The following is a 12,873-nucleotide window of genomic DNA, read 5'->3' as shown; positions in this document are numbered from 1 at the left end:
TAGGTTTAGGTGTCGTGGTTTATTACTTTGTCCCCCAAGTAATTTTCTCTGCTAGCCAAGTTATAATGTTCCCTGGGTTAGAGGGCCAGGTCTCTCTCTCTCCCTTTTTTTTTTTTTTTAAGATTTTATTTATTTATTTGAGAGAGAGAGAATGAGAGATAGAGAGCACAAGAGGGAAGAGGGTCAGAGGGAGAAGCAGACTCCCCGCTGAGCAGGGAGCCCAATGTGGGACTTGATCCCGGGACTCCAGGATCATGACCTGAGCCGAAGGCAGTCGCTTAACCAACTGAGCCACCCAGGCGCCCTCTCTCTCTCTTTTTTTTTTAAGAGGAGGGGTTGGGGCAGAGGATGAAGGAGAGAATCTTTTTTTTTTTTTTTTTGAAGATTTTATTTATTTGACAGAGAGAGACACAGCGAGAGAGGGAACACAAGCAGGGGGAGTGGGAGAGGGAGAAGCAGGCTTCCCGCGGAGCAGGGAGCCCGATGCAAGACTCGATCCCAGGATTCTGGGATCATGACCTGAGCCCAAGGCAGACGCTCAAGGACTGGGCCACCCAGGCACCCCTGAGGGAGAGAATCTTAAGCAGGCTCTACTCCCTGCCCAGAGCCCAAAGCAGGGCTCCATCTCACGACCCTGAGATCATGACCTGGGCAGAAAATGAGTTGGATGCTTAACCCATTGAACCACTCAGGAGCCTCAAGAGGGCCAGGTCTTAGCACCCCTCCTGTGATATGATATTTATTTCAGCGTGGGTGCAGAGTGTGAGGTTAATACCCACTTGTTCAATGGATCAATTAACTGGAGCCACTAATCCTTGTCCTCTCCCCACAGTGTTTGGAATGTCAAAGGGCATCTCAGGGGTTCTGACAGGGGCCAGGAATAATTCATCTCTCAGGCTAGGGACTGAAGGGGGAGAAACAGAGAGAACAAAAGAGCTAGAGCACATGCAGTTACCATCAGTCAGCTTTTGTCCTTAACTTTGCAGGTCCTTCAGTTTGATTTTATCAGCTCACCCTGCCGTGACGGGCTGAAGACAAACTACTACAAAACAATAACGAGATGGATCTCTATCACAGAATCTGGGTTCCTGGGTGCCTATCTCATCTCAGATCCCAACCTCTGCACTTGCTTTTTCTTCTGCTTTCTGTCTCCCCTCCCCAGCTTACGTGCCTCGGCTTAGATGCCCTTACTTCTGGAAGCCTTCCAGGCCCTACAAGTCTGAACTAGCAGGGCCCAGTGGCTCTGCATCCCCCTCCCAGCACAAAAGCCCAACTGTACCGGACGGGCCTGTGGATCTGGCCCATTAACGAGCACTCCGACGCTGGCCGGGCGCAGGACTCCTCACGCGCATCGGTCCAACGAGTGGCCGCCAACGAGAACACCGCCCACAGGCCACACGCATCCGGGCAACTGGGCCAGCCTCCCAGGCCTCCCGCCCCCACGCCCCTGGCTTCCTCCGCGTGCTTGGCCCTCCCGCGCCGCACGGCCACCCGCACACCTCATCTCCTAGGCCGTGCTCCACGGCCCAGGCCGGCGGCCACTGGCTGCCGCCATCTTGCCCAGCAGGAGTTCCCAAATGGGGCTGGGGCTCCTGAGCGCCGCGCTGCTGTTCGTGGGGAGCGTTCTCCCGGACTCCGGACTCGACTCACTTTCCGAAAGGACTGGGCACAGCTCCTGGCGGGAGCGGGCCGGTGCACCGGGGTGGCGGGAGGCCGGGCAAGGGAGGCGGAAGGCGCTCCAGGCCCTGGCGGAGGGAGCGGAGGCCGCAGAGGGCAGTATCCATTCATTCCTCTCTTTCAGCAGCCTCCCTCCCGTGCATGCTCCCCACTTCTGTAGTGTTTGAATTTGGCTCCCTCCTTTTCTGCTGTCCCAACTGCCTTTAAAATGTACAGACCTAGGCAGTCCGATTAATTATGACGGTGTAGTAGTCATTGTAGCAAAAATGCCATACGCTTGTGGAGCGCAGCTCTATATGCTCAAAACATTGAGGTGTGTCATTCCCATTTTAAAGATTAATAATTCAGTGGAATTCAGAGTTGAAAAGGCTGGTAGGTGATCTTGTCCTACTACACTTGAGAAAAATTCACCCAGCAAGTCAAATGGCGAATATTAGAACTTGTAGCTCTTGATTCCCCAGTCCCAGGCTCTTTAATTGCCATTTTGCATGGGCAACAACGTGATACCTGGTCAGAGAAACTTACCTCATTTTTATTTTGGGGGGGAATAGAGTTTTAAAATTAACGAACTGTGTTGATTTAATGCCTTTCTATTTGTAGTGATCATTTAAGGCATGTTTGTCTTAACTCTCCTTTAAGATTTTTTTTTCCCAAAATATGGGCATGCCTTAGGTATACAGATTGCTCTATCTGTTTTTTAAATAGGAATCTAAAAGATTATATTAGTATGTCAAGATTATGAATACATATCATTAGATGTTCAGTACAAATAATATGATTTTTATTTTTAGATTGTGGGACAGCACCACTTGCAGATGTATTGGAAGGGTCTCGGATAATAGGGGGCACAACAGCTCAAACTGGTGCGTGGCCATGGGTAGTTAGCCTGCAGATTCAATCAGGCAAAATTCTGGCTCATATATGTGGGGGAAGCTTAGTGAAAAATAAGTGGGTCCTCACAGCTGCCCACTGCACTAAGGACACTAGGTATGTATTCAGAACACAACTCCTATTTTATTCTCTTCGGGGATATTTTGAAGTAGTAGAGGACCATTTGATTTCAGCCATGTTCAGTTAAGCTGTGTGTTTACAAGTAGCCATAATGCTTTACACTAGCACGCTGTTTGTTGAAATGAATCCTGTAAATCAGAGGTCAACATACTCTCTGTAAAGATAGTAAAAATGTTAAGGACTCTGTCACAACAACTCAACCCTGCCACTATAGAACCAAAGTGGCCATAGACAATACAATTGAATAAGTGTGCTGTGATCCAATAAAATTTTATGAACACAGAAATTTGAACAAAATACTTTTTTTTTCCAGCCATCTAAGAGTATAAAAAACTTTTTTTTTTTTTTGCTCATGGGCTATACAAAAATAGGGGACAGGTCAGATTTGGCCTTTGGGTTGGAATTTGTCAGACTGCTTTAAATAATAATGATTTCTTTAACTTTTAAAATTATTATATTGTAACCATGTGTTTTTCTTCCTCACCATTGGATCATGAGTGTTTTTTTTTTAAGAATTTATTTATTTGAGGGGCACCTGGGTGGCTCAGTCGTTAAGCGTCTGCCTTCAGCTCAGGTCATGGTCCCAGAGTCCTGGGATCGAGCCCTGCATCGGGCTCTCTGATCGGTGGAGAGCCTGCTTCTCCCTCTCCCACTCCCCCTGCCTGTGTTCCCTCTCTCGCTGTGTCTCTCTGTCAAGTAAATAAAAATAAAATCTTTAAAAAAAAAAAGAATTTATTTATTTGAGAGAGAGAGAAAGAGCATGAGTGGGGGGAGGGGCAGAGGGAGAGGTGGGCAGACTCCCTGCTGAGCAGGGAGCTGGATGCAGGGCTTGATCCCAGGACCCCAAGATCCCAAGATCATGACCTGAGCTAAAGGCAGACGCTTAACTGACTGAGCCACCCAGGCACCCCTGGATCATTAGTTTTTAAAAACAAGGGCTACATGTTTTATTTTGTATTCCTTGGACTAATATAGGACTTGGCCTACTTAATAGAAGACATAATAAATGTTTACAGATTCTGTGGATGATGTCAGTCTTAGAGAAATAGGATTTACCACAGTTAGAATAGAACTTTATGACCCTCCTAACCATTTAATATGAAGCTCTAAGAAAAATCCTTTGGGAAACCATGGTACCTGTCTTTAATTTTTAAGAGAACAAGCTCTCTTGGAGAAGAATGAAAAGTCTTTAAGGGGAACTAACAACTTCAGTATTCAACTGAGGGTGGGTGCCTGGGTGGCTCAGTCGTTAAGCGTCTGCCTTCCGCTCACGTCATGATCTCAGGGTCCTGGGATCGAGTCCCACATTGGGCTTCCTGCTCAGCGGGAAGCCTGCTTCTCCCTCTCCCACTCCCCCTGCTTGTGTTCCCTCTCTTGTTGTCTCTCTGTCAAATAAATAAATAAAATCTTTAAAAAAAAAAATTCAATCGGCAACTGGCCTGATGGAGTACATAAGGTTTTAGTCTGTCTACTACATTTTTTAAAGTAAGCTCTTCACCCAACATGGGGCTTGAACTCATGACCCTGAGACCAAGAGCCTCATGCTCTACCAACTGTGCAAGCCAAGTGCCCCTGTATACATTTTTCAAACATGCATTTCAGTTCCATAAACTGACATTCTGAGGAATAGAGGTAGAAAAATAGTAAGATACTAAGGTATAAACCAAGGGTATAGAAAGAGATCTAGGAGACAAGTTTCAGAGTTAGGAATCAATTCTGTTCTTTCAGGGTGTTTTACAATGCTTGTATAGCATGCTGTTTTTTATTTTATTATTTTATTTTTTTTGGTAGAATCCATACCAACCTGGGACTTGAACTCATGACCCCAGGATCAAGAGTCCCACGCTCCACTGACTGAGCTAGCCAGGCACCCTTAACATGCTATCTTTATTTTATTTTAAGATTTTATTTATTTATTTGAGAGAGAGCACAGAGGTATACATAGGCTGCCCGCTGAGCAAGGAGCCTGGTGCGGGACTCAATCCCAGGACCCTGGGATCATGACCTCAGCCAAAGGCGGACGCTTAACCGACTGAGCCGCTCAGGTGTCCCAGACTTAAGCATTCTTATGTACCTTGCTCATGGCTGGAGAGCAACAAAGTCAGGGATCAAATCCAGGTTTGCCAGAACGAAAACCCACACATATAACTACAACTATACCATATGGCTCTCCACTTGAAACATCTCTTGTGATGATGGACTGCTACCTTGGGAAGAATATCATTTCATTTTCGGACAGCTTTAATGCTTAGGAAGCTTTTCTTATGTTGAAATAAGTGTCTTGGTTTTTTTTTGTCTGCTCTCAAGCCAGATATATATATGTAACCCAATTCCTCTTCCAAGCATTTGAAGATCATGTCATATTCCACTTAACATTTCTCGAGACTAAATCTTATTAATGTTTTACTCCTTTACTCAGCATTTACTGAATGTATGTTATATGCTAGGGACTGGTCTAGGTGCTGAAGCAGTAGACAGTACGGAGGCATATTCTCTACTTTTCAGAAGCATCCTGCCAGAGGACTAACTTTGCCATATTCTGTTCCAGTCCCCCTCATTTCTTAAACCTTGCACTATCAACTATCCCTTTTTCCTTCTTAGAACAACCATTTATCAAAGACTTGCTCTGAGATTAGGTACTAAGGACATTACATATAATTCTGTGTAAAAAAAAAAAAAAAAAAAAAAAAAGCCCTGCGGTGCTGGGTGGCTCAGTCGGCTAAGCGTCTGCCTTCAGCTCTGGTCATGATTCCCAGGGTCCTGGGATCGAGCCCCGCTTTGGGCTCACTATTCAGCAGTGCATCTATTTCTCCTTCTCCTTCCACCCCTCCACCTCACTCTCTCTCAAATAAATAAAATCCCTAAAAACAAAAAAAAAAGCCCTCCCAGTAACTCTCTGAGTAACTATTATCTGAGATATCTCTCTGAGATAGCTATTATCATCTCTGTTTTACACTCGAGGAATCCAGAGATGAGGGAGATTTGGTAACTTGCCCAAGATCACACTGCTGTTCAATAGCAGCCCCCTGATCTAAACCTGGTGCTTCAACCCATGCTGTTGTATCGTACCTCACTGTCTCTACTATTTTTCCGTCTTCTCTCTGGTTTCTGCCCTACCGCCTATCCTCTTGCCTCATCATCTGTGCTCTCCCAGAGCTGTCTCACCTACTTCTGTTTCAGTGAGCACCGTGTGCTGGAAACTCCCAAGTCTCTCCAGCTGAGTCATATTTCTAGCTCCCTACTATACATTTTTTTTAAAGATTTTATTTATTTATTTGACAGAGAGAGACACAGCGAGCGAGGGAACACAAGCAGGGGGAGTGGGAGAGGGAGAAGCAGGCTTCCCGCCGAGCAGGGAGCCCGATGTGGGACTCGATGTGGGACTCGATCCCAGGACCCTGGGATCATGAGCTGAGCCGAAGGCAGATGCTTAGTGACTGAGCCACCCAGGCGCCCCCCTACTATACATTTATACTAGAGTCACAGTCTCAACAAGTTGGAAAATGTATTCAAAACTCTTTCCTCTAATCCTGTTCATTCTCTATTCTTTCAGATAACGGCATCACCAACAGCTCCGTTACCCAGGGAATTAGCTCTCTCTGTGCAGTATCTCTTAAATTTTTTCTTCTTCCAATGCTCCACACTGATTAGAAAAACTTACACTTACATTATTACACTTACACTTACACTATCATAACTATTCTAATGAGTGTGAAGTGGTATCTCACTGTGGTTTTGATTTGCAATTCTCTAATGACTAGTGATGTTAAGCATTTTCCATGGCCTTATTGGCCATCTGTGTATCTTCTCTGAAGAAATATCTATTTAAATCCTTTGCCCATTTTTAACTGGGATTTTTGTTGAGATATAGGAATGCTTTTAATATTCTTGATACCAATCCCTTATCAAATATGTAATCTGAAAATATTTTCTCTCATTCTGTGGGTTGTCTTTTCACTCTCTTTGATAATGTCATTTGATGCACAAAAGTTTTTAATTTTGAAGAAGTCCAATTTATTTATTTATTTATTTAATTTTTGGTTACCTATGTTTTTGGTGTCATATCCAAGAAATCATTGCCAAATCCAATATCATGAAGGTTTTCTCCTGTGTTTTCCTCTAAGAGTTTTTTGTTTACGTTTTTTAAAAAAGATTTTATTTCTCCCACTCCCCCTGCTTATATTCCCTCTCATGCTCTCTCTCTCTCTCTGTCAATTAAATAAATAAAATCTTTAAAAAATAAAAAAAATAAAAAAAAAATAAAAAAGATTTTATTTATTTATTTGTCAGAGAGAGAGAGAGAGAGAGAGAACGCAAGCAGGGGGAGTGACAGGCAGAGGGAGAAGCAGACTCCCTGCCTAGCAAGGAGCATGATGTGGGAATTGATCCCAGGACCCTGGGATCATGACCTGAGCCAAAGGCAGATGTTTAACTTCCTGAGCCACCCAGCTTCCCTTGTTTTACTTTTATATTTAGACCTTTACCTATTTTAATTTTTGCATATGGTGTAAAGTAAATGTTCAACTTCATTCTTTTGCATGTACATATACAATTTTGCCAGCACAATTTGTTGAAAAAGGCTGTCCTTTCCCCACTGAATTGTCTTGACACTTCTGTTGAAAATCACTTGAGCCCATATGCAAGGGTGTATTTCTGAGCTCTCTATCCTGTTCCATTGGGAGGGGGTGTATCTGCCAGTACTATACTGTTTTGATTACTATAACTTTGCTGTAGTTTTGAAGTCTGGAAATGTAAGTCCCCCAACTATATTCTTCTTTTTCAAGATTATTTTGGCTATTTGGAGTCCCTTGACATTCTGTATGAATTTAGGATGGGTTTTTCTATTTCTTCAGAAAATATCATTGAGATTGTTATAGGGATTGCATTGACTCTGTAGATCGCCTTGGGTAGTATTGTCATCTTAACAATATTAAGCTTTCCAATCCATGAACTTGGGATGTCTTTCCATTTATTCATGTCCTCTTTAATTTCAGCAATGTTTTGCAGTGTTCAGTGTGTATAGCCTGTTTTTTAATCTTATGGGCTGATATAAATTGAAGTAAATAAGGAATATAAGTTGAATAAGTTTGGAAAAGAAAAGAAATCATTATTTCAAAGTAGCTTAAAGCAGTGATTTCTTTGTATACAAAATAGAACTATGGCTTTAAAATTTTTTTGTAAACTTTCTAGAGGTCACCTAATCTACTTTTAAGATAGCTAAATGTCTTGTATTTCCTTAGGAGAAATTCTAGGAAGTAGAATTGCAGAGTAAAATACAGTGCAACTTGGGGTGCCTTGGTGGCTCAGTCGGTTGAGTGTCCAACTCTTGGTTTTGGCTTGGGTCATGATCTCAGGGTCCTGGGATTGAGCCCCCAGTTGGGCTCTGAGCTCAGCAGAGAGTTTGCTAGCAATTCTCTCACTCCCTCTCTCGCTGCCCCTCCCCCCATGCTCACTCTCTCTCAGATAAATAAATCTTTAAAAAAAAATACAATGCAACTTTTATAGACTATTGATACACGCTGCCAAGGTACCCAAAGTTTACACTTCCCACATGAATAAGAGTTCCTTTGTTTTTGTGACTGTTGTTTGTCCTGAGCATTATCATCAAACACACACACACACACACACACACACACACACACACACACACACACACTCATAAACTGCCAATTTGAAGAATGAAAAGGAATTTCAGCATTTGTAAACAATGTAAAAAGTAAAAGGTCCTCCTTCCCAATCCGATTCCAAATGTAACAACTATTAAATGCTTAAGGTTTTAATTGTTGATTTTGACCCACAAAGGATTTTTTAGTTTGGTTTTTTACTTGTTCTTTATTTTTTTTTTTAAGATTGTCAAGACCCATTAGTTGCTTCCTGTTTTATATCAATGTTATCATTGCTATGTATTCATCTCCATTTTCTTTCTGGTTTAATTTTTATAATTCTCATGCTAATTTAATATCCAAATGCTTCATTCTAAAACCTCAAAATTTACAAAAGTAAAGGGAATAGTTTAGTGAACTCCCATATGCCTATTACCCAGCTTCAAATTATCAGCTCATGCCTGATCTTATTTCATCGTTATCCTCACCAACTCCTTCCTTCAGTTATTTTGAAGCAAATCTCAGACATACCACTTTATGTATCTTTAAAAGTAAAGACTTTAAAGATTTTGTACTAAAAATTTTTTTACATTTAACATTTAATCAATTTCAATTTTATTTTACTGTTCAGTGCTTTTCAGAGATTTAATTTTATTTCACTTTTCAAACTAGTTAGTTAGCTAGGTGTCCCAATACCATTTATCAAATCATTCATTCTTTTGTCCACTGGCAAGAAGTGCTACCTTAATCATATATTAAAATCTCATGTACTCGAATCTGGTTTTGGACCCTCTGTCCCACTGATCTTTTTCTCCATCATGATATTTTGGTTTTTATTTGATGTGACTTCATGTACATGAAAGTAGGATTAAATTTTTGTTATTAATCTAACATGAGAAAAACAAAAACTAGGAGATTAAGAATATTTACTTAGTTAAATAACATGTTTATAATAACATTTATTCTCTTTCAGAGATCCTTTAATGTGGAGAGTTGTGATTGGAACTAATAGTATAAAAGGGCATCATCCACACTCCAAGAAGATGAAAGTTAAAGCAATCATTATCCATCCAGACTTCAATTTGGAAACTTATGTAAATGATATTGCACTATTTCATTTAAAAAAAGCAGTGAGGTATACTGACTATATTAAGCCTATTTGTCTGCCTTTTGATGTTTTCCAAAAACTGGACCAAAACACAAAGTGTTTTATAAGTGGCTGGGGAAGAACAGAAGAAGGAGGTAATTATAGTTTGAATTTTATTTATACATTTTTCCTGATTATTGGAGAGAGTGAACCCTTTTATATATTCATCTCTTTATATCATGAATTTGAGCAATAGGTCTTTATAAACCATTAAAAAAGAAATGGTTTTTCTTGTATTTTTTTCTTCCTTGTAGGAAGGAGAAAATTATTAAAAAAAAAAAAAAAGAAAGAAAGAAAGAGAAAATTATCTTCCAAAGCAGAAATAGAAACTTTCCTCTGGTTATGCAGGCTAAAACACTTGAACCTCTAAACATTCTCAGAGAGAATGATGATTCTAAGTGTTTTTGTAGTTTCTGAGATTCATAGGTGATAGAGCCAGCTCTGTAAGAGGTTTGCTTATCATAAATAATAAGCTTCTGGCTGTAAGGAATCAAATTTAGTGTCCTTTTAATTTAATACCCTGTTTAATATCAAATAGGTTGAGTGCCATGTATTTTCTTTAGTTGTACAAATGAGCACTAATTATTGATTGGTTGAACTATTATGAACTATCAACAAATAAATGTAGAAAATAGTCTCTGCCTTTGGTTCTAAAAATAGTTACCATTTGGGAGCATTTACCATGTTTTAGGTCCTTTTCTAAATATACTCTTTTATCTTATCTTCAAAATATTCCTACTAGGAAGTTTATGTCATTATTCCTATTTAACAGACCAGGAATTGTGGATCTTAGAGGTTGAGAAGCTAGAACACAAATCTAGGTCTTTATTTCTACAGCCTGAATGTCGAAGTACTGCATTAAGTACAAACTGTTCTTGATGGAATCAAAATCTAGTGAGATCAAGTGCTGAGACTCTTTTTTCTATTCCCTACAGAAATTAGCCATTTAAATATGTGTAGAGGGGTGCCTGCGTGGCTCAGTTGATTGGGCATCCAACTCTTTTGGTTCAGGTCATGATCTCAGGGTCCTGGGATGGAGCCCCGCATCCGTCTCCCCTCTGGGATTCTCTCTCTCTCTCTCTCCCCGCCTCTGACCCTCCCTCTCCTCTCTCTAGGATGGATGAACAAATCTTTGAAAAAAAAAATATGTTTAGATTAGGGGCACCTGGCTGGCTCAGTCCAAAGAGCACGCAACTCTTGATCTTGGGGTTGTGAAATTCGAGACCCACGTTGGGTGTAGAGATTACATACATATATACATACAGTTTTAAAAAACCAACTTTTAAAATAATTAAATAAGTGTAGATTATTTAGATATGATACAGATAAATGTGTGAAAGATCTGTGAATTATTACTTTTCTTTTTTTCCTCTGTGCATACCGTTTAAACAAGTTAAGAAAGCAACATGTGTAGGGAAAAGAGTATGGACTTTAGAATCACAGACCTAAGTCTGAATCTCAGCCCTGCAACATACTTAACTGCACTTAACGACTGAGCCACCCAGGCACCCCAAGTTATTGACCCTTTAACAACAATTAGGACAACAATGATCAGAGTAGCTTCCATTTATTCAGGGCTAGGTACTTAATAAAATGCTAAGCACCTTAATGAATTTCTCATTTAATGCCCCCAGTAACACTATGAGAAGTACTATGACATGGATAAATAAACACATTTAAAGAGGTTAAGTGAGGGACGCCTGGGTGGCTCAGTTGGTTAAGCGTCTGCCTTCAGCTCAGGTCATGATCCCAGGGTCCTGGAATTAAGTCCCGCATCGGGCTCCCTGCTCAGCTAGTAAATAAAATCTCCTTGCTCTGACAAGTAAATAAAATCTTTAAAAATAAATAAATAAATAAAATAAAGAGGTTAAGTAAGCTGCCCTAAATTACACAGCTAAGTGAAGAGTAAAAATTCAATCCCAGGTTGGCCTGCCTCAAACTCACGTTTCCACTATATTATATCATCTTTCACACTGTCATACATTCATGATCTGTAAGATGAGAGCAGTAATACTTGTCAGAGAGCTGTTCATTTTTTTTTTTTTAAGATTTTATTTATTTGACTGAGAGAGGGAACACAAGCAGGGGGAGTGGGAGTGGGAGAGGGAGAAGCAGGCTTCCTGCGGGGCAGGGAGCCCGATGCGGGGCTCGATCCCGACACCCTGGGATCATGACCTGAGCCTAAGGCAGACGCTTACCAGCTGAGCCACCCAGGCGCCCCTGTCAGAGCTCTGTTTTAAGGATTAAGGTGGCTCTCCAGCAACATGCACACACCAACCTTCCCAGTGAAAACTAATTTTTTTTAAAGATTTTTTTTTTTTTTATCTGTCAGAGAGAGCACACGAGCAGGGGGAGCGGCAGGCAGAGGGAGAAGCAAGCTCCCCAATAAGCAGAGAGCCCGACGCAGGGCTCCATCCCAGGACTCTGGGATCATGACCTGAGTCGAAGACAGACGCTTAACTGACTGAGCCACCCAGGCGCCCCCCAGTGAAAACTATTAAGTGAGAAAATACATAGGTCAAGGACTGAGTGTGAAGATGGGAACTTAGGTAACTGAAGCACTGAAGTTGGCTTTTATCTTGAGGGTATTTGCCAGTGTTAACATTGCATATGAATTTCTGTGGTCTCATGGGCCTTGAGAGGGTTGAAGAACAAAGCCTGCTCCAGTGTGTGGGTGGAGATTCTCATAAAGCTGGAGCCAGAGAGCTATACTCCCAGCCTATAGTTCATCTATACATAGTTCACTTTATGATATAGGCAGTTTGAAAATAAAAAGATGGGAAAAGATGTATCATGGTAACATTCATCAAAAGAGAACTGGAATAGAAAAAAGAAAAGAAAGCAGGAATGGCTACATTAATATCAGATAAAGTAGATTTAAGAGCAAATAAAACTATTAGGGAACATAACAATGATATAAAGGTAAATCCAGGGCGCCTGGGTGGCTCAGTTGGTTAAGCGACTGCCTTCGGCTCAGGTCATGATCCTGGAGTCCCGGGATCGGGTCCCATATCGGGCTCCCTGCTCAGCAGGGAGTCTGCTTCTTCCTCTGACCTTCCCCTCTCGTGCTCTCTCTCTCAAATAAATCTTTTTTTAAAAAAAGATTTTATTTATTTATTTGAGAGGGAGAGAGTGAGAGAGAGCATGAGAGGGGAGAGGGTCAGAGGGAGAAGCAGACCCCCCACCGAGTGGGGAGCTGGATACGGGACTCAATCCTAGGACTCCAGGATCATGACCTGAGCCGAAGGCAGTCGCTTAACCAACTGAGCCACCAGGCGCCCCTCAAATAAATAAAAATCTTAAAAAAAAAGGTAAATCCACAAAAGAGACATAGCAATCCTAAATGTGTATGCACCAAACACCAGAGATAGTTTTTTTCTTTTTTCTTTTTCCTTTTTCCTTTTCTTTCTTTCTTTCTTTCTTTCTTTCTTTCTT

General features: G+C 41.3%; 1 protein-coding gene across 1 annotated transcript in view; it reads left to right on the top strand.

Annotated features, from left to right (window-relative positions):
- Positions 1-1,526: 1,526 nt before the first annotated feature.
- The window catches only part of TMPRSS12 (transmembrane serine protease 12), a 20,822-nt gene continuing 9,475 nt past the window's right edge, over positions 1,527-12,873 (top strand). The window contains exons 1-3 of the mRNA XM_025883427.2: positions 1,527-1,773; positions 2,469-2,664; positions 9,265-9,533. Coding sequence (XP_025739212.2) covers positions 1,578-1,773; positions 2,469-2,664; positions 9,265-9,533 — 661 coding nt within the window. The 5' untranslated portion in view covers positions 1,527-1,577. The remainder of the gene's footprint in view (positions 1,774-2,468; positions 2,665-9,264; positions 9,534-12,873) is intronic.

This window comes from Callorhinus ursinus, unplaced genomic scaffold, assembly GCF_003265705.2.
Source record: "Callorhinus ursinus isolate GAN/ISIS: 27379988/994484 unplaced genomic scaffold, GSC_fseal_2.0 scaffold44, whole genome shotgun sequence".
In the NCBI taxonomy this organism is placed as follows: domain Eukaryota; kingdom Metazoa; phylum Chordata; class Mammalia; order Carnivora; family Otariidae; genus Callorhinus; species Callorhinus ursinus.
This window is presented reverse-complemented; position numbering and strand designations above follow the sequence as displayed.